Source organism: Vicugna pacos, chromosome 25 (genome assembly GCF_048564905.1).
Source record: "Vicugna pacos chromosome 25, VicPac4, whole genome shotgun sequence".
Taxonomy (NCBI): Eukaryota; Metazoa; Chordata; class Mammalia; order Artiodactyla; family Camelidae; genus Vicugna; species Vicugna pacos.
Genome location: NC_133011.1, coordinates 36,006,326 through 36,028,651, shown reverse-complemented (window position 1 = coordinate 36,028,651; position 22,326 = coordinate 36,006,326). Strand labels below are relative to the sequence as shown.

At 48.8% G+C, this 22,326-nt stretch overlaps 1 protein-coding gene across 10 annotated transcripts in view; it reads left to right on the top strand.

Moving 5' to 3' along the window:
- The window catches only part of FAM135B (family with sequence similarity 135 member B), a 228,955-nt gene that overhangs the window by 189,744 nt on the left and 16,885 nt on the right, over window positions 1–22,326 (top strand). For all 10 annotated transcript variants that reach the window (XR_012064254.1, XM_072949761.1, XM_006211158.4 and 7 more), the window contains 5 exons: window positions 2,923–3,076; window positions 5,125–5,174; window positions 11,971–12,126; window positions 12,899–12,972; window positions 19,692–19,846. Coding sequence is in view for 9 of the 10 variants with exons in the window: in XM_072949761.1 (XP_072805862.1) it covers window positions 2,923–3,076; window positions 5,125–5,174; window positions 11,971–12,126; window positions 12,899–12,972; window positions 19,692–19,846 (589 nt within the window). In the remaining variant the exon portion in view is untranslated. The remainder of the gene's footprint in view (window positions 1–2,922; window positions 3,077–5,124; window positions 5,175–11,970; window positions 12,127–12,898; window positions 12,973–19,691; window positions 19,847–22,326) is intronic.

Below are 22,326 nucleotides of genomic sequence, written 5' to 3'. Positions count from 1 at the left end.
TCCAGTCTTAAAAGTGAAACTGAATAACATACTTTCTAGATTCCTTGCCATTGACAATGGGTCTGGGAGCACTTTCAAAAGGAGGCATCGGTGATAAGAAAATGCAGTTGTGAGCAGATGGCAGGACCAGAAAATGGGAAGTTCAGGGATGTTTGAAGCCAGCAGACTGGAGACTCGTAGCTACCAGATCTAATGCCTTTGTTAATCTCCTGTCTGCTTCCCCTTCTGCTTAGTCACAGCTAATGGATGCACGGCAGGACTTAAATTAATGCCTCTGTCAAAGTAAGCAGACCTGGTCGACCAGCTGTCCTCTGCCAGCCGTGGTGACCGGAGGCACACATGGCATATGAGACAGGACTGCCTTCATTTAGCACTTGAACTGGAGAATCCTTTCTGCTGTGGACAAAGCCAAGTGACCTTGCGCAACACCCTAGATTCTTGGAGCCGCAGTCTTTGATCTGGGAAATGGGCACTGGCGTTCCTATCACTTATTTGGTCCAATAAGAAAGAACTTTAAGGCATAAGTGATCAGAAGAAGTAAGAGACATACTCAGAGCATTTCCCAACATGTGAGTGTGTCTGGATGTGTTTTTTAGGACAAATATGCATGTAAGTGCACATATATGCACATATGCAATATCCATATGGAAATACTGTAGGAAGATACATAAGAAATGATTGGATTCTGCGCAGTAGGGAACTTTATATGGTGTTTCCTTTGGTAATACTGAGATTTTTACCTTATCTGTATTCTAGTTTGAAAATCAAAATTAAGAGTATCTGCTTTATAAGGTGCTTGTGAGAGATCAAATGAGATGAAGTATGTGGGAATATCTAGATGCTTCAGAAACAGTGGATTCCTTCTGGCTCCACAGACTTGGGGAGTTCAACACCCCCCCCCCTTGTTGTGCACAAGCTCTGCCGGTCTTCCTACAACTGCACTGTCTTCTGATCTTACTATAATAGGAGAGATGAGAAATGGGAATGTATAGATTACCCTGCGTGTCTGGTGAACACAGATGTCCCCACCAACTGAATGTTCTGCTTGTGAAATGGGACGGTCTTTTGATGCCAGAGCTTGTTGACAGTTTCTCTTAAGTTCAGATCAGAAGGGACTTAACCATGCAAAGCCAGGTTCAAGTTGAGGCACTGGGGGAGGGGAGGGAGCTGCTAAGGGTTTCTCCAGTCAGCTCTGTGGGCCCAGTTTCCATCTTTAGGACTGATTAACTCACTGATTTGTCACACTGTCGAGGATGTTGGCAGCCAACAGCATACAGCCAAGTCCTTCTCAGGAGGTGACCCTCTCTGAGAGAACTGCTGACCAAGGTCACACCTCCTCCCTGGGGTGACCCACACCCAGTGACAGTCAGTGCCCGGGTGCAAAGACCTGGCCGTTGTCTCTGCAGGTCCAGAGTTCCTGTGAGACCGACTGAGGTCTCTGTGTGCCTACGTGACAGTGCAGTGTGGCTCTTCCCTCTGCCCCATCCCCCTCTCCCATGGGTGTTACTCCTGGGAGCACACCCCATGACCTTTCTGCAGGCCAGTCTTTGTCTTGCAGCCTTTTCCCCAGGGAACTGACCTAAGGCCACCTCAGGGCTCGGTGACAGCAGACCATCCAGGTTTCCTCATCTGTACCACTTTGCATCACGTGACCCAGTCATCACAATGCAATGATTCGTGTGTATGTATTACACCCATCATAGCCTTCCTTCCTGGCATGCTAGGAGCCCTGATGACATTCAGATGACAGCTGACCCCTGCCCCACTGGACCAGTTCAGTCCTCTTAGGTGTCAGCAAGGGATGAGAAAGGAAATGAACGAGGCAGGAGGCTGCCACATCAGCAGCTCCACAAGTCAACTCACAGACGCCAAGAGGATGGAGTGACACCAACATGCCACCTGGAGTTTCTTCTGCAGGACAGGCCTGGAAGCACGAGATTGTGAAGGGACATTTGCTTCCTCCTGTCACAGCCACATGAGCAGTTGGTTCCTGCATCCAGGGTTTCTCCAGCTCACCACTCAGTACCTCCCTTTTTCTGCCCAAGCCTATCCCTGTGAGGGTCCTTTTTTGGCTCTTCAAACAAATGCTTCCTGAAATTTACCCCCAAGACATCCTTCTCTATTGGGCTTGAAAGAAAGTCATGACTGCCCTGGTCCTACTCCATCATGTCTGAGTCTCCAAATAAACTGTGGACTTAGGTATCTCCTCCTCATCAGACAAATTACATCTGTGTAATTCTGCTGGTGTAATGTGTCCTACAGCTACAAACAGAATACAATGACACTGCACCTTCACATTCACAGCCTCTTACAAATGCACTTTCAATATTGATTGTTTAAGCTCATAGCATCAGTCCTATTTTACAGCAAAGCGTTTTTCTCCTTCTCAGCACTATCCATCCACCAATACAAGAGTCTTCCTAAATTCCTCATTTCTCTGTGAAAAGCAGTCCACCTCTGTCTGTCCCATGGCCTCTTCTTATAGTGGCAGGAGAAAGAGGCTTGTAAGTAGGCTATGTTCAGTTGTCCCAAACCTGTGAGGTCAGAGCCTTCTTCATCATCATCACCATCATCATCACCACCACCATCATCATCACCATCACTACCATCATCACCTTCATCTTCATCCCCATCATCATCACCTTCATCTTCATCGCCGTCATCATCTTTATCGTCATCATTGTCATCACCATCTTAATTATCTTCATCATCATTGTCCTCATTGTTACTGCTGTTAATATTATTTTAATTTTGACAGGATAAGACAGAGGCTTGGCCAATTGCAGTGGTTTTCCCATACAGAGGGATAAAGAAGAGATTCAAATTTGCTCTTTTATTGGAATCTTGAACCCCTTCCCAGCTGTCCTCAGGGCCGGGCCACATGTGGCAGCCCTGAGCTTTTGTTTCTGTCTCTGCACACAGGGGAGCTTCTACGTGCCCTCGGAGCACTGCATGCAGCACGCCTACAAGTGGCACCGGGAGCTGTGCTTCCTGCTCTTGCATGCCTACCGGGGGCTCCGCGCCTACTTCCTGACCATCATGAGGGACGTCCCGGAGCTGCCACACATGGAGCTGGGTAAGGGGCCGGGCACGGGGGTACTCACCCAGCTGCTGACCTTCTGCTTTCGGACTGGGGCTCAAGAAGAGTTGCCGTGCTTTTGTACATGTCACAGCAAGCCCCGTTCCCGGTAGGTTTTTTGGTCTTCTGTCTCCATCGTTCTCACAGGAGGAAAACGTGGACGTGCGACTGCAGAAGGAAAAGACACGGCGCCTCACGTCAGGTGTTTTTACTCATTCATTCATCCATCGAGCATTAACGAAACACCTACCGGCCACCTGGCGCTGTTGGTACATAGCCTTAAGCTGCTTTCTAAGGGCAGATGTGTCCATCGCTTTTCCTTCATTAGGCTGTGGTTGTGGGATTGCAGCTTACAAGAGTGTAAAGCAGTCCTAAGAGATGTGGACGTACGTAGTTTTCAACCTGGATGATTCTCGGAAGCTCTTAGTGGTCATCGTACTTGGTTTCCTGGGGATCAGTTGCTTCCTGTACATCACTGGACTTGGGCGTCTTGATCATTGGGCCTGGGTCCCTCCTGATCGACAGATGGTGGAACTGAAGTGCAGAGAGGTGAATGGACTGTGCAGGGTCACATGGCGATGTGAGGCAGGACAAGACAGGAACACAGATGCCTGGGACAGGGGTGGGGTCAGGGTTTCGATTGTGTCACACTCATTTAATGAGGCCCTTTGCCCCAGAACAGAGGCCCGGCCCTTGGCCTGGTATTCAGGGGTCATGGCAGCCTTGCCGGGTACCTTCCCTCCCTGCACCATGCGACCTTGCCTGCGGAGATAATCGTGGCTTCGGCAGTGTTGGCGGCCTCGTGTGTTGTCTGTTACTACACTGAACACGCCATGTAGTCATTTATTCTCATGTTTCTCTTCCCCGCAAGGCTCTGGGTCTTTGGGAGCAGGCACCCCAGCTCCCTCACACACAGCATGTGGCATGTCGGGTGGGTCAGTAGGCGCAGCCCTGTTGTGGCTTCAACTTCTGCTGCCGTCCTAGTGGCTGACTCAGCTCTGATGCCCTAGACAAGTCAGGCCCTGCTCTTTGAATCACGGGATCTTGGAGTTGAAACTTTTGCAGGTCAGTTTTGTGCACTCAGTGGAGACATGCACAGATCAGGACCAGCTTAGCTCAGAGGAAAACTGGAGACTGGGCACTAACAGCTGGCTTCTTGCTTCAGCATTTTTTTTGTTTTACCAAAGGAACTGAATGTATTCGTTCCTTTACTCACTCACCCTGTTTTTATTGAGCAGCTACTATGTGCCGGGATCAAGGGCGTGGTCGGTGACGAAAGTCCATTGTACCTGGTGGGGCTCGCAGACCTGGGGACAGTTGCAGGGCAGGCAGTGTGTGCTCATCTCTGAGGGCTGTACCGAGCTCAAAGCTTGCTGCTCTCACCTTGGCAACAATTCTTTAATTAAAGCCCAGGCTGTGGCCCCGTGCAAGGCCTGGCCACAGCGTCGTGGAACTAGGGGAGGGTTCGAACATGGGCAAAATGGCAAATGTGAAACCAGGAAGGGCCAGAGTCCACCCAGTGTCTGCTGAGAAGATGGCCAGGTTGCAGACTCCCTTTGCCAGTGCGAATGGTTGAGATGATCAATATGAGGGTCGGTGGTGCTGGGCAGTAGGCTTGGCTCTGCCTCTGCGCTTCCCTGGACTTCCGAGCATTCACCTGCAGGAAGGAGACAGACAGCGACGTCCCAGGTGTGCCACGTGGACGTGTGTGCTCACACACCTGCAAAAGCACGACAGGATGTGGAATCGCATCGAACCCCACAATGTGCATACTGGATCGTCTCTTTCTCAGAAATGCATCTCTGGAACAGTGTTGACCTTCATTCGGTGCAAAGTCACATGGCTGCAAATCAGGGCCACCCTCTTTATAAACATGACTCTTTAGACAGAACAGAGAGAAGGAGAGTTCGCGGGAGCTGCTTTTTTATTTTTCCTGGAACTTCACTGCCAGCTTGAAATCTATGCTGCTTTTGTTCCATTAGCAGCTGCTGCATTTCCGTGCGGGTCCATTTACTTGTGTTTTTCTTTTTCTTTTTTCTTCCTAGAGTCACTTGCTGTTGAAGAAACCCTCTCCCAGCTGTGCTCAGAGCTGCAGGTAATTAGGGAACTGACTTCTTGCTTCTGAATGGCAGTCGTTACACTGGGGTGAACAGGGTTGCTTGCTTGGTATAGAAATCCGAGAGGAAAAGACACAGCTTGTAACCTCACGTTAGTTGTTAAACTGAAGAAATACTCTTCCATCCCGTTACCCTAAATCATCGCATCTATTAGACACCTTTTGTGTGCCTAGCCCTGAGCTAGATATTTTAAAAAAAACAAACAAGCTAACAGGTCTTGGCTTCCCTGAAATTCACACTTTTTACTTGTCCATTACCCATCATTTAACAAACATTTATTGAGGACTGGCTACGTGTTTCTCACAGAGGGTGACAGAAACCTTGCCCCTATGCTCAGGCGGCTCCCAGATGGCAGGAGGCTAGCTTCCATGACAGGGATGATGTTGTAAACAGGAGTGTGCCTTTGCCAAAAGTTCATCAAGCATATGTTAAGAATATGTGCTTAATACGTCTGTGGCCAGTGCACACTGTTGTTGCTTACAAGCTCTGGACCGCTTTCACATCCCGTGCTGCTGGGTGGTCTCGACGAGCACTGTTACCCTCGAATAGAGAGAGGCAGATACAGATGGAAGGAGTGTGGAACTCAGGGTTGGTGGCACAGCTAATCAGTGCTACAGGCAGGACTCAACAGACTGCCTCACTGCAAACTGTTATTTCTGTCTGTTAAGCCAGTATTTCTCAGCCCTGATCTCTCAGTAGAGACACATTTGGGTCTCAGATATGCACCTCTCCTGGGTCCCATCTCAAAGGATTGAAACAGTATATTGTCGTGGAGCTCAGGTATTTGAATTTTCATTAAAAGCTCCCCGGATGAATCAAAGCCATGGTGAGATATCACCTCACACTTGTTAGAATGACTGTCATGAAAGGCAAGGGACAGGTGTTGGTGAGGATGTGGAGAGAAGGGGGCTCTGTGCACTGGTGGTGGGCATGTGAATTGGTGCAGCCACTATGGAAAACAGTATGGCGAGCCCTCCGAAAAGTTAAGAATAGAACTACCATATGATCCAGCAGTGCTGCTTCTGGGTATTTACTGGAAGGAAACGAAGTCCCGATCTGGAAGAGGTATCTGCACGCCCACATTCATTGCAGCATTATCTACAATAGCCAAGACGTGGAAACCTGAGTGTCTTTCCAAATCCATAAAGAGAGCGTGGTGTGTGTGTATACAGTGGGATACTATACGGCCCTAAACAGGAGGGGATCTTGTCATTTGTGACAACATGGATGAACCTTGAAGGCATTATGCTAAGTGAAATAAGCCATTCCGAGAAAAACAGATACTGTATTATCTCACTTATGTGTGGAATCTGAAAAAAAAAAAAAAAGCTCCTAGAAACAGAGACCAGATTGGTGGTTGCTGGGGGGATGGGTGGGGGTGGGAGAAACGGGTGAAGTGACTGAAAGTACAAACTTCCAGTTATGAGTAAGTTCTGGGAATGTAAATTACTGCCTCCTTTGGCACTGGGCCCCACGTTGCAGGGTAACAGCCCCTGGTTTTGAGTGACAGTGTTGCCTCAGGGTTCACACAAACCCACCATATTTGCTGACTATGCAGGGATGCAGCTGGGTGACGGAGGGAGAGGCGGAGTCGGGTGTGCACAGCCCGCTCTGGGGTTTGATAAAAGGCTGGTCCGCTGCTGGGGGCGAAAGAAACAAAGCTTCCTCCCGGGCACCCCCAAAAGGCACGTTCACAGCCCAGAGTGTTTAGAGGGAGGACATTGCCACCTATTGGCCAGCCGTGCACATGGACACAAGTGCATCCGTCTCAAGGACGGATGGGGCCATGGAAACTGTTACAAGTGATTTAAGACAATTTGAAACCATAGAGTGCATGGAGCAATTCGTATGCACCTTTAACTCCACGCGACTGTTACAAATGTTTCTTAAGCACCTACGGTGTGCCAGCTTCTCTGCTGTTTGTTGGGATTGCACAGATGGCAGAGACCGTACCAGGACGAACAGCCTGGTGTGAAATAGACTTGTTCATGCCTGAGGCAGGCGTTGTCCATAGTGTTGGTGCTGGACCAGCAAGCGTAAGTCAAGGGGACTGGGGGAGCCCAGGGGGGGTGCAGCAGGCTCTGTGTGAGGTCAACCAGGAAGGAGTGAGGCAGGGAGGGGGCAGCCGTGGAATGACAGGGCAGACTGTCCCTGACGGGAGCACTGTGGGTGCCCGGGGCCCAGGAAGGTGGAGTGGGCACCTGGGGCCGGCTGCAGGGGGCTGGGCTGGAAAGGTGAGTTGGAGCTGAGGATAGGGAGCCCTGGTGTGCAGCCTGATGAGAAAAGGGATGAATCGTGCCCTCCAGGAAGGGTGGGAAAGGCCCTAATGGAACTCAGCCACATGCTTCGGTCCAGCAGACGGGTTCAAAACATGCTGAGTATCTACCAGAAAGCAGCTGCTGAGTTTCAAAAGAAATTCAGCAGGGTAAGGCCTTCTTCCACACACAAGAGTATTGCCTGGCTGTCACCATACACTTTCAGAAGATCCCAGGTTACCCTATGGTCTTTCCTTGAGGTGCATCCTCCGAGAAGGAAATATTACAAATTACTTATTAGGCGTCAGTGAATGAGTCCTGATCGGGCAGCTGGGGCTTTGCTCCTTTGGTTTACTTAGTGGGTTTTAGGCAATCAGTCCCCTTTCCAGGGGGTTTTTGAATTATTTCATCTAAGCCTGAGAACACCTTTGGAGGTGGCTTAAGAGGAGGAGCCCACTGGTCAGGGCGCCCTTGCACCGAATTCTTGTTTTGATTCTGAGGATGCAGGCTTTCCCAGCAGAGGAAGGTGCAGATTTAGACGGTGACTGCCCGCCGTGGTCGTGGCGACCTCCTCCTGCCTGGCCCGCCACGGTCCGCAGCACTGTGGCTTTTCAGCACAGATTCTAGAGGGCGACACACAGCTGGGACTGTTTTGAGCCCCTACCCCCCGCCCCCGGAAAGATTTAGTTCCTTTCTTCCATGTCACCCTTGGTCCTGAGTCGTGTGAGTAGATGGCCTTGTGGAGTTGTTCTGGGACACTGCCGGGTAAGAGGCCCTGAGCATCCAGAGGGGAAAACGGCCGATGAAGAAGGTCTGCGTCCCAAGCCAGAGCCTCTGGCTACAGCCGGGAGCTTGCAAGGCTTCTGTGTCGGTGGGAGGGTTGGACAGACACGTGGCATGCTGCGGGGTAGGAGCCGCCACGCCGGTCTACGCGGCGGGTGGTGGGATTCACGCAGCCTAGAGCGCGTGGTGGGTCCGGGAGCCGGACTTCCTGGGTCCAGGCACTGGCTCCCACGTGATGACTGTGTCTGTAACCTCAGTCATGTCACTTAGCCTCCTGGTGACTTGGTCACCCCAGCCATCAGATGGGGGTGGTGATAACAGTGTCTACTTATAGGATTGGTACGAGGACTAAGCAGATGCATTCCTGTAAAGCACTTAGCCCAGCACCTAGCAAGGCTCGGTTGTCATCCTTGCCACCGCTATTATTAGACACCCTCTTGTGTGATCAGAAACAGCTGCCACGGTAAGCAGCACTGAGCTGAGATCTGAAACAGGAGCGGACACAGCAGGGCCCTTGTGTGCGCGTGATTCCAGACAAAGGGGAAGACAGGTGCATGGCAGGGGCTGTGATCCAGAAGGGATGTGCAGCCCTGACTGCATGCTCAGGTCACTTGGGAAACAGCTGAAAAATCCTGATGCCTGGGTCCTACCTTCAGAGATGGGCCCAGACACCTTGTGGTCTCCCAGTGATTCCATGTGCAGCCGGGACAGAGGGCCACGCTGAGAGAACACGGCTAGTTCGGGGGATGTGCGGCAGGCTTTTCTCAACCTGGCACCGGGTTACTTGAAGACGCAATGCAGGTGTCACCTCCTCCAGGAAACCTTCCATGACCATTTTACAGCACTCAGGACCTATCTCTTAGTACATCATAGATATAACTTTACTGATGTAAAGAGCTGTCACTGGACCACCTGCCTCTTCCAGGACTGGACGTATTTATCTTTGGCTCTCCAGAGCTCAGCATGCTCCACGCACATAACAGACATCAGTAAACAGAGCAAAGGGGGTGAGTGGGGAGTGAGTGTGCAAAGGAGCAGGGCTAGACCCAGCTGAAAGGCGTGGGAGGAGTGATAATGTCTGTGGCTGCACATTTTTCAGGCAGCTTCACCTGAAATGGCGTTGGGTCCAGATTGCCTCCTTGTTAGCATGAAGGGCCTCTCCTTGACTCCCCTGATAAACCCTTCCACGCCCATCATCTGTAGCTGAACAGGCCCAGGCATCCGTGAGAGTAGGGAAGTCCTCCTGTGGCTTAATTAGAAGCTTCCTTAATCTTATCTGGAACAATTTGTGTAATCAACTCGGGGGAAAAAATAATTCTCTGAAAGACACATTTAATGAATGGCTTTTCCTTCCCTCTCTGGTGGCTGAGCTCAGAGCTCACGCTGTGCTGGCCGGTTCTGCCGGAGTGGAGGGGACAGGGCTGTGGGCGATGGGGTGTGAAGCTCAGGAAGGGAGGCCCAGTTACTGAGGGCCATTCACTGTCGCGGTCCCTGGTGTAGTCAACCAAGAGCTCCCAGCGTCCGACAGCCGCAGTGCAGGCACCGAGAACGTCAAGGAGGCTGAAGCTCCGAGTGAAGGCAGAGGAGGGCAGGGCCCGGACAGCAGTGGGAGCAAGGTCAAGTTGACTTCAAGGAGGGGGAGGCTCCTCTTACACGTGGAGCACAGTAGATGTTCCCCCTCAAAATTCATCAGAAACAAGGGGACTGCGCTGGCTCCTTAAACAGTTACCTGCTGGAGAGCAGGCATGTCCGAAGTGGTGAAGGGAGGGAGAAAGGAGATTGGAGGATGCGAGGAGAAGGTGCAGCCTGGTGCTTGGAAAGAGCTGTGTGTTCAAGCAGGTTGGTGTGGCCGGAGCAATGGGTGTGCACCGGGCCAGAGAGGAGGTAGCCAGAGGGAAGGCAAGGAACTTGGGGGCTGAAAGGTGCCCAGTGCTGATGCAGGAACTCAGCATAAGAGTAACTAGTTGGAGAATAAAGGTAAGCCAATGATACTCCATCTAAAAGCCTCACTCCCCAGCATGGAGGCTTTTCCAGTGGCTGACCACGTCCCCCACTTTCCCCAACCCAATCCTTCCTTTCCTGCCTCTAAGTACTTCGGGCCATGCATTATGGGGCTGAACCAGGAGTGGACGTTCCCTGTTCATTCCCTGCCTCCCAGCAGAGCCAGGGATGGAAATGATGCTTCCGTCAGAAGAAAGGAAGGATCATTCTCTCACCTGGGAGTTTTGTAGCTTGCGAAGTCACCAGGGATGGATCTTTCCTCTTGGAGGAAGCAGTTTAGGGATGCTGCAGTTGAATGATACCTTGTATCCGGAAGCTGGCCATTCATTACAAAGCAGCAATAACCAACAATTAAAGAGTCTTGCTGGGTGTCGAATTCCTCTGCATCTGCTTGTCTCACTCTTAGATACTTCACCCAGCGTGCCTTATTCTAGCCTTTAATCCAAGAGTAGCAAAGGGAGCTTTCAGTGTGTCAAGCTAGGCTTTGAGCTTAATCTCCCAGTGCATTATGACGTCCAATAAACAGTTACTTGCTTTGCGTACTCGTTTTGCAGATGAAGAAGCGGGGACACGAGGCAAAGACGGAATGTTTGAAATGGCTATGGTTGTGTGTCTCGGCTGCATCAGAGACAGACAGCTCCCCACCACTCTTTTTTATCCCGTGTTCTTATTTTTAAATGTATCTTAGGGGTAGGGATAGTCTAAACATGTTTTCAGTGAGGTATAGTTGACAGCCAATGTTATGTTAGTTCCAGGTGTGCAGCATAGTTTTGGATGTTTTTACAGATTATACTAAATTTAAACTTGTTCTGAAGTATTGGCTGTAGTCTTAATTGTTAACCCACCTTCCACTGCGGGCGTACCCTCCCCTGAATGCGGCTCTCTGCAGGCAGAGACTGGCTCTTACTCATCTGTGTGATCCATTAACTCTAAACAGGAGCCTGGGGCCTGGGAGATGCACTTTGAATTCTCGTTGAATAAATGGTGAAGGCTCGGACTCCTTGCTGGGCTTCGCCCGCTGGTTCTCGGGCTGACCTCGGAGGCACGCTCTCTCTTCTCACCTCTCCAGAATTAGAGTTGCCCCGAGTAGGTGGCTCTCCTCGTTGTAAACTGAAGGTAGCCAGAGGTTCCCCGGAAGGCTCCAGGCCCCCTGTGGGCTGGATCCTTCAGGCTTTACTTAAGGCAATCTGGGATCCGCTTAAGAAATTTGGAATGACGAGAGGAAGGTGCTGACGGTACTGCTGAGCACGGCCAGGTGGAAAGCACCTCGCTGGGCAGGTGCTGTGAGGGTGCAGCTTCACTGCTCCTTGGGAGATGGTTTACAGCACCTACTGCGTGCAGGCCGCATGGCGCTCCGGCTTTGCAGTTGGACAGTCTTACAGCTTTGTGTGACCAGGGGTGTGCTACTTAATCCTTTTTCTCATTTTATTTTGGTATAAAATGATGGTTACAACAACGATGGTTACCAGAGGTTAATTGTAGGGATTCCATAGGAAAGGGCGTCTGTTAAAAAGCCTGGTGTTCTGCCTGCCAGGTAGCGGGTATTAACAGGTGGCAGGTGTCACGGTCACGCCTGCAGAGTACTGAGTTCAGGCTGTGCCGGGATGTAGAGGAGGGTCCAGAGGAGGGAGAGGGATCCTTTGAAAGCTGAGAAGCCCAGTCAAGACTTCAGGAGGAAGACTGCTGTGGCTTCACGGAGCAGAGGTCCTTCACCACCACCGTTTTGCCTCCCCAGATGCTGAATAATCCAGAGAAGATAGCTGAGCAGATAAGTAAGGATCTCGCCTGGCTGGCCTCCCACCTGATGGCTCTGTGGACCCAGTTCCTAGACACAGTGACGCTACACTCCCAAGTGACCACTTACCTCACCCAGGAGCATCACACCTTGAGGGTAAGGTGTCAAATGGTTTCAGTTCTCTAAGCACGTGCCAGTCATCTCCCGAGGAAGCTGTACAACCGTTGGTTCATTGGGCAGAAAAAAAATGGGGACCGACCTGAGCGCTGGTCCTGGCTCTCCTGTGAACTCCCTTAGGCTCTCAAACCTGTGCTCTGCGTTCATAAAATACCTGCCTTGGCTCCCAGGTGACAGCAGGCCAATCTCAAGCACTATGCCAGGTGCTTTGAAAGTGTTTTGAAGAAGTGTTTTCAAATGCAGTCCGTTGTTGTGAGTGCACTTGGCCATCGCTTGAGTGTGCGTGGCGGGGAGCGGGGTATTCATGCATCGTAAGAGACGCCGGTCTTCTCATTTACTGCCAGAGGAGCACATAACCGAGTCTACAGAGTGCTTAGGGGACGTGCTTACAGGACTGGCTTTGCAAATTCCATTTCATCTGCATTTATTTATGGTCTGTATTTTCAAGTGTCTTACATTCTAGTGGAAGAAATAAGACCTAAATATAAAAACAATGGGAAGCCATGCAAGAATGGATGCGTAAACGTGCATGAAATTGTGTCCGTAAATCAAGTTTGTGCTAAGAGCTAGAAATGAGAGAGGGTAGCCGTGGAGGGGTGGAAAGGCTCCTGTTTCAGAACCAGCCTCTGGGCACTGGGCTCTCTTGCTATTAATGTATGTCACGTCCCTCCTCGAACCTCAATTTCGTTTTATGAAAGTCAAGGCAACACCCACCAGTGAGGTAAATTGCTAATGCCGTCTTACTCCTTAGGTCCGAAGGTTTTCCGAGGCCTTCTTTTATATGGAGCACCAAAAACTTGCAGTCCTGACCTTTCAGGAAAACCTGTAAGTAACCTCTCGCATGTCCCCATCACACCCAAAAGTGAGCACCAAGGACATTCTTGTACAAAGTTACTTCTTCCCTTCATGTCTGACCTTGAAGGAGAGAAGTCTGCCCACCTCTGCACGTCCAGGTGCATCTTCTCTGAAGGCAGAAGAGTTAGACAAATTGCAGAGCTGGCAGGTGGCAGAGAAGGTCAATAGCCAGAGATTTTTATTGTTCATGTTGAGCATCATTATGGTTCTATGGACAGAATCAAGCCTTCCGAGGTCCCTGAAGACATCTATGCTGAGTCTTCTTTGCAAGATGAATTAGAAGCAGGTGGTGTGGCCACAAGCTATGTCAGAAAAAAGAAAAGCCCAGAATTCACCTGAGACTTTGCAGTAGTTATGAAATGCATTTAGCATAAGAATTCAGATTGAACTACCTAATTAGGAGGATGGATGGATATCTAAGTTTGACTTCCTCCGGAAAAACACACTTAGGAGAGTCAGCGGGCTGACAAAAGATGAGATCATTGTCTCCCATCGCGGCTTTCCCTGGGGGTCAGAAGCAGTGCCTCCTCCAAGATGTTTGGTCTTGCTGACACATGTCTGAGGGTTTCTTTTTGTTCTAAAGAGTATGTTTACCTCTGAAATAAATGTGGTTGGAATATGTTTGAAATCCCAGTCAGTCCAGCAGGACAAACCCTTGAAATTCATCCATCACTTGAGACAGACCTGAAGATCTTTCCCCCCTCATCTTTATAACCTTACTTTCTCCCCACTCTTCATTCTCTTTGGAAAGTGCAGCAACATTTAAAGTTGGCCTCATGGACTCTGCAATGGAGAGGGGCACCAAGGAAAAGTTATCTGCACCTTAAAATGGCTTTTCTAGAAATCTAGAGTCTTTCACTCACTCATGCGTTCATTCATTCAGTCCAGCCCCCTGCTGGGACCGACAATGTATTTTCTGAAACTAAAATTGGAAGAGTTAACTTGACAAATATAAACTCACTTTGAGGGCCACTGAGCAAAGTCCTGCACATCAGGGCTACTGCAAGAAATCCGCTTCCTGGGTCATCACAATAATAGGCAAACCTTAGACTCCCCGGCCCTGGCTGGGTCCTGAGGAGTGTGGACACACGTGGAGGTGACAGCCATACAGGCAGGTAGTGTCCTGGAAGGCAACAGCTTGTACAAAGTCCAGGTGGTACGTATTCCTCAGACCTGGCTTCAAAATCCTGCTCCTCCACTGATTTGCAGCCGATCCTTGAGAAAGTTCGTTTCTGTTTATTTGCTTTCTCCCTTAAGCTCACCCAGTCTTTGTTTTCTTAAAACGAGCAGGATGATAGTGTGAGGACCGAAGGAGAACCTCCACGCACTTGGCCCGCCCTGTGCGAGCCACAGGCTCTGCTCAGACGATGTTAGGTGTGGACGCTGACTTGCACACGGACGCTGGGGACCCAGCAGGGAGCGGAGTAAAGATGCTGTCCTCATGGGTCACTGATTCTAGTGCAGAAACAGGCAAGAAGTACCTTACAGCATTTCAGACAGTGATAAGTAAAGACAAATAAATCAAGGCAAGGAAAAGGAGGAGCAGGAGTGTGGCCAGCATCCTCATAAATGTTTGACAGGTAGTTCTCAGAAAAGCAAAAACAGACAAACAAAAACTCTGGTCTGTGGTGTTTGCCGAATCCCGTGTGTCCATGCTCCCACCAGGGTCAGGGGTGAGCTCCTGGTATGTTACCACTGAACGTGGATTTGGGGAGAGGTGTATACAGTTGGTTCCTGGAAGCCAATATAAGTTGGCTCCAACACAACATGGGGTGTGGGATAAAGAGTGTTTTAGCCAAAGCGATGAAAGAACATCTTTCTGAGGATGTGGCATCTGAGCAGAGGCTGGGGTTACAACAAGCCATACCCTGACGTGGGAGACTGTTTAATCAGAGGGAGAGGCTGGTGTAGAGGTTCTTGTATGGGAGCACAGAGTCTTTGAAAGCATCAAGGAGCAAGTGTGACTAGAATGGAAGGAGCAAGTAGGAGAAGGTGGGGGGGTGGGCAGCTAGGTAGGTCGGGGGCCTACGTGGGACCTTGTGGACTAGGATGAAGAGTTCAGACTTTGTGCAGTGATGATTACAACGGATGCCTTGAAAAAAAAATTGACAAGTGACTATGGTGGAAAGACCTTGGATTTCAAATCTCATATCCGTGCTTTGAAACCTTGCTCCTGTAACAGAAGACTCGTGACATCAAACTAGTGACTGAACCTCACACAGCTTGTTCTTAGATGTAAAAAGGAGATTTGAAGGAATGTCTACAATATCTGTTTTGTGTTGATTATGTGCCAGACACCATTTTGGATATTGGATATCCAGCAGTGAGCAAAACAGACAAATTGCCTGTCTCACAGCGCTCACGTTTTAGTAGCTGAAAGCATACGTATAGGTAGGTAAGTATATAGGACATGTCAAATGTAGTATGTGCTGTAGAGAGATGTAACAGCGTGGCAGGTACAGAGGTGTTATTTCACAGAGTTGTCAGAGACGGGCTCCCTAAGAAGACATCTGAGCGGAGCTCTGAGCCCTGCCGATAACAGGAGATGATAATTTTTGCTGCACGGTGTCGATTCAGAGATCAGATACACTTGTTACTACTCAGTTCATCGTAGACATTAACCTGTAATAGGAGGCATACACCAGGACAGCAGGGAGGCTGGTTCGGAGGAGGAGGGAAACCTTTAACCGGGTCACTAGGACCTGTGAAGCAGAGAGGGAGATTTCATTTCAGATCGAGATACTTACGAGCGGAAGACAGATACAGAGCGCTGGGGAGAGCGTGCCACCTCAGACTGAGACAGCGCCGGGCTCTCTGGCAGGCTAGCCGCTGGGCCTGGGCGCGGCGTGCTCGTCTGGCGCAGAGCGGGGGAGAGGGTGCCGCTGCGGGGAGGGCCTCCTGTGTGCTGGGAAGCGGAGCCCTCCTCCCGCATCAGGGTGGGCAAGTGAGACTCGCCCGTCAGGACCTATCTTGTTCAGGCACACGCGTTGCTCAAACAATAGGTCGCAGCCACTTAGTGGACTGTGAAATCGTCTGAGTGGATTTGGAGCAGCACGTCTTAAATGAAATAGGATCAGATAGGATAGGTAGTAATAGAAACTTTTGAGACTTTTGTTTTCAGTGTGTGTGTGTGTGTGGTGTGTGACGGTCCGGGTTGCCATGTAAAATTAAAACTCTTTCTGGTGTGGGTTGCAATATTTAAAAAGCGTTTAAAAAATGATTTAGAACTGGCTAGTAGCAAGGGGGCGCTTTCCTGTCCCCCTTTCTGTTTTACCATGTCAGCCAGTGCTTTTCGCCCAGTAAGGAAGTGTTCAATGAAGGTTCGTTGACTGAATGACCGTGAAAATGTTGATGCATTTGAAGACCTGTACTGATGACTCAATTCCTGTAAAATGATAGTTGAGGTGTCCTTCTTTTATGTTGTCTGTAGTAATCACTGTAACACGGTTTCATTTTTTAAAATCATTCATTCTACAAGATGCTATCTGCATAGGGTTGAACACAGTAGGCACTTCCCCACCTTCCTGGTGCTGATGAGTCTAGGGAGATGCTTCTGGCAAGAAGCTGTGCTAAGGACTGAGTTCTTAGCTCATTTAATGTTCACACTAACCCCATGAGCTAAGAACTGTCATTGTCCCCACTTTACAGAAGATACGAGGGAAACCTGGGCTCAGAGGGGTTAAGGATAGAAGTTACAGACCACACAGCCAGCATGTGGTGCAAACACGGATTTGTCAGAGTCCAGATGCCAGGCTCCCAGCCTCCTTGCTGTGGCTCTCCTGTATAGTGCTTAGCTGTCATCCCAGAGGATACACCAGAAAAATAAAATGTAGAGTTTTCTCAGCCTGTGAAACAGAAGTATCTGTATGCTGCTGGGCTGCACTCCTGGAGTCAAGGTCAACCTGACATTGAGGTAACAGTGAAATGAACCGGGCCCCCTACGCTCTACTAGAACAGCAGGTCTCTGGAACTTACTCATTCACGTCACTGAGACATATGCCCAGTGATTAGCAGTTCTCCGCTTCCCCCTCTCCCCAGCCCTTGGCAACTGCCATGCCCCTCTTTGACTCTATGAAGTGGACCATTTTTGATACCTCATGTATAATGGAATCATGTAGTATTTGTCTTTCTGTGACTGGCTTATTTCGTTTAGCAGAATATCCTTAAGGCCCATCCACATTGCCGCATACTGCAGAACCTCCTTTCTTATGGCTGAATAATACTTCATTGTGCCACATTGCCTTTATCCATTCACCTGTCCGTGGGGATTTAGCTTGTTTCTGTGTCTTGGTTGTTATGAATAGTGTTACCATGCACACGGGAGCACTAATATCTCTTAAATATCTCGATTTCAATTATTTTGGATAAATGCTCTAAAGTGGGACTGCCAGATGATACGGTATTTCTGTTTCTCATTTTTTGAGGCACTTCCATACTGTTTTCCACAGTGGCTGCACCATTTTGCATTCCCACCAACAGTGTACAAGGATTCCAACTTCTCCACATCCTCGCCAACACTTGTTTGTTTGTTTGTTTGAATCGTAGCCATCCTAACAGGTGCGCGGTGCTCTCTCATGGTGTATATGCCCTGGAATTTGTAGTTGTTTTTTTTTTAACACATGGTAAGCATTGTTTTAGGCATGTGGTCACATTCACAATGTCTCCAGGCTCAAGAAGCTACATTCCAACAGAAGATCACTCCCTGCATAAAATAACTTAGCTCTGACTCTCCTGTCCCATTGATTTATCACCTGACTTAGTCATGAGCCTGTTAGCTCTTTAGGTCCAAAATCAAGTTTCATTCTTCTAGGTGTACCCCCTAGCCTGCCTGCACAGTCCTATACACATTGGTGTTCAATCAATATACTGTTTTAATAAACCAAAAACTGGACCAAAACTTCCAGGTTCAGGTGATGGCTGAAAATTTTGTTGCAGCATTGCTTGCAATAAAATTCCATTTAAATATTCAGACACAGGGTCAAAGAATGATGAAGTGGCAGCAGCCTTCATGACTTTGAGGGCGGGAATAAATTGCTTATCTTTTTCTTTCATTGGTTATAGCCCAGTTGAGAAATAAGAAAATAAAATGTACACGTTCCATATTTATATTAAATGTACATGTATAAAATATCAGATAGGCAGACATGTTCGTCTTCATCATGTTTGCTCCAGGGGATGCTGAATTGCAGAAGTCACTCTGGTTTGTGCCAGGTTGCACAGCTACAGGCCTGTGTGGTTGGGGCCTCCAGAGTCTAGCTGCTCAGAAAAAGCTGCAGCTGGACAGAGAGACAGAGAGGCCGCCAGACAGTGGCTGTGCGTGCTTAATTCTCCTCCCAAACTCACCGACCTGATAAAAGCACCATCTTCCCTCGGGCAAGAGTGACTGAGTTGGCATGGAGAAAAATGGAATTGTTTTGTAGTTGCAGATTTTTTTAATTTAAAAATTTTTAATTTTTAAAAATTGAAGTATAGTTGGTTTACAATGTTGTGTTAATTTCTGATGTACAGGATAATGATTCTGTTATATATATATATATACACACACATATACACACACACAGATGTTCCTTTTCATATTCTTTTTCATTATAGGCTATTAGAAGATACTGAATGTAGTTCCCTGCTCTGTACAGTAGGACCTTGCTGTTTATTTTATATATAGTAGTTAGTATCTGCAAATTCCGAACTCCCAGTTTATCCCTCCACCCGCCCCCTTCCCCTTTGGTAATCACAAGTTTATTTTCTCTGTCTGTGAGTCTGTTTCTGTTTTGTGAACAAGTTAATTGTCTCAAAAAATGATGGAATGTTAATATTTTCCTGGAATGGGGGAATAAGAACTATTTTCTTTGTTGTAAGGACTTGAGGATAAGGGAGGAATTATTTTCCACCAGCCAAACCTCTGAATTAGGGATACTGATAATTTCACACTCTGGAATCACACCCTCCTTGTGGAGTGGTACTTGGGCTGTGGAGGAACAACATGGGGGCATTTTAAAGTCTTACGTGGAGGAACCGAAAACCACAATTCCTGAGCTCGGGGAACTTATGCCCTGATCAGGGGTGCTGGTGTCCACAGAGCAAGCAGTGAAAAAAGAGATTTCAGATGGTTCTGAATTCAAATGCATGAAATGTGATTCAGACCCTAAATGCAACAGGTGGTTCGAGAAATAAGAATAAAATATATATAGATTTAAGTTTTTCCTTCAAAATACTAATTTAGGATTCCTAGCCATTTAGAAACTCAGCCCACACTCCACTGGAATAGTATTTATTCCTTTCTACTAATTGGCATGTGGTCAGTGCCCTGGTGTTTTGCTTAATCATACAATCCATGTCCTTTAACCTTGGCACCCAGAGCAGTCCTGAGGCAAAGCAGACCAGGGCTGTGGGAGCTGGGTAGGGAGCTGGGAGGAAAGAAAAGGTAGACAGACAGATGGAGAGTGTCAGTGTCTGCCGAACATTTTCCGAATGCTGCCTTGGGGTAAGGGGGTAGGGGGCAGCAAGTTTAAAACATTTAAATCTTCCTTAGGTGCGCGAGGAGGGTATAGCTCAGTGGTAGAGTGTGTGCTTAGCATGTTCAAGGTCCTGGGTTCAATCCCTAGTACCTCCGTTACATAAATACTACCCCCCCCAAAAAAAAATTTAAAAAAATATCTTCCTTGGATGCTCACCTGTTTCATGTTTCCCAGAATACAGACCCACAGCCAGATGTCTCTGGACATCCGGAACTCGGAGTACCTCACCACCATGCCCCCGCTGCCCGCAGAGTGCCTGGACATTGACGGTGACTGGAACACCCTGCCTGTCATCTTCGAGGACAGATACGTGGACTGCCCTGTGACAGGTGTGTCTTCTTTGTTTTGGAAAGACTCACGAGTGGGGCTTCCCACTGCCTTCCTGTCGGTGGCTCTGTTTGGATCCCGACAGCAGTGGGAACACATATGGGCTATTTTGCCTGTTCCCAGAGGGGAACAAGAACTCAGGGTAAGTTAGTTATTTGGAATGGCTTCATGGTCGTGAATTGACAACCAATGGGAGATGAGACTGGAGACTCCTGGGGTGGGGTTGCACTTAGTGTCTCGCCTGTGAAGTGGGAACCAGCTTGTACCCCTCACAGGAGCCCCTTGAGAGTCAGACGGGGCTCCTTTCTTATCTCCAACGTGCAATTCAAATATGAAGTTATTTCTGGCTGAACTCTAATCGCTGGTGTGAACCAGGCAGAGTATTGCAGAAAGTGGGCTGCATAAGTGTATGGAGGAATGAATGAAGAGCTCATTTCAGGGAGAAGAGATGACATGTCTGTGTGTACATACGCAGATTACAGTCTGTTTCGCTGGTGCTGTGCAGAGTTTGTTTGTGAACTGATCGATCAGCTGGAGACAGCCTAGTGCACACCGGGCACACAGTGATGTCAGTGTCTGTCCCCTGCACAGCCCTGCTCATGAAAACCCAGCAAGCTTTCACAGAGGACAGAGCCAGACAGACCCATGATCCCTTAAAGCAACAACAACAACAAAAACAACAAAAAAGAGAAACACGCCAGCCTCTATGCTGGAGGTTTTCTATGCCTTACGTTTTTAATCCTATAGACACCCTCAGAAGCTCGGTGTAACAGAGAAGAACCGAGGCAGCAAGAGGATCAGTGTTAATCTGAGATCCCCCAGCCTGTAAAAGGCACCATGCAAAGCCAATTCGCTTCAGCTCCAAAGCCAGCGTCTGCCTTGTCCTCTGTTTGCAAAGTGTTTTCAAGCCATTATTACTGGGGTGCCCATAATTTAAATGACGAGCCATTTAAATTTCAGAGTTTCTGCAATCTGAGGTTCTTGGGATGTTTGAAAAGTCTAGGTGACGTCCAAGGACAATGCGACCTTGCCAACAAACGATTTTTTGGTTCTCAGTTGTGCCCTGACATCTAGTGTTGACAGTGTGTATGATGGCTCAAATGTGTGCTAGTAATACAGATGCTAGCCTGCCCAGCGGGTCCAAAAAGCTTAAATATTGGATTGAGACTGTGTGTGTGTGTATGTGTGTGTGTGTGTGTGTGTTGATCTTCATTATAGTTATATGATTGAACTACAGAAAATTGAACAGAAAAGATATTTAAAATAAGCGCCCACTCTCAGACCCCCTACTTTTATCTTAGACTGTTGCAGATTACTTCCTAGGTGTTTTTTAACATACGTATTAATAGACCACTCTTGTGGATATAAATCTCATTCCCCCAACTCATGTGTGCTCTGACACTGCACATCTTTATTTTTATAAATCAACCTCACCTCAGCTGAGCCCCATCCATCCTGCAGCATTAGCTGGAAGGTCAACCTCCGTCTTCCTGGGGCTCCCCTCCCTAACCTAACCCCTGCCCGCCGCGTCAACACCTGGCGTCCCGGACAGCGGCAGGACGTGGTCGGGGGAGGTCTCCTAGGGCCAGCTGCCCGTTGCAGGTTCCTGTAAGCCACGCATTGTCCATAACTACAGTGTTTTAGGACCCGTGTCTCTCTGCAGCCGCTGTTCGGCCCTGGGGGCATGGGGCTCGGCTGAGGCCGGGACCCCGACACTGATGGTCACATCTCTCTAGAATAACCTCAAGGCAGTTGCTGGCTCTCCCCCCAAGGCTGCTTTCTCTCCCGGGCCTCTGACCTGATCCATCTCCATCCCCCAGACTACATTTCCAGAGGCACCTGTGTCCGTGCTCAATCCCAGAGCCAGGCTCGACCTTCCTGTTCTTTTACAGTGTGCTTTGGTGGTTCTCGAATCCCAGAGCGAAAGCGTTAGCAGATAAAGAGCTATTTCCTTTGTCCTCAAGGGCTTGGTGGCCTTAATTTCTATGATTTACAGGGAGGTTACCAGATTTGTGTTGCTTTTTTTCCTGTTTTGGTGTAATGCAAAAAGGGAAGTAAAGGAATTCTGTTTCCATGTGAAAATAGTGATGTTTGTTCGTGGCCTGCAGTAGAATCATGGCTAGAACACCCCCTGTGTACCAGGAACTCGCATGTTCTGTCTCTGTGCTCTGTAACCCCTTCTCCCACCCACCTTTCCCCCTCCTGTCCCAAGGCGACCGGGCCATTTTCCTGCGGTCTTAACAGTTGGCCAGATGGCCTGGATCTGCATCTCTTTCCCCCTGACAGTTAGCAACTGTGTGAAATGGGCAGCAGGCGCCGTGGGTTCTGGTCCGCAGGGCTGCTGCACGTGGTGGACGGTTTTGTCCACCGAACACTTAGGGGCAACTGTGCAAGTTAGGACACACGTCGATGGTGTCATTAGCATCTGAGTCTAAATCCATTCTCTGTGAATCAGATCCTTCGCTGCCCTCGTTTTTCTGTA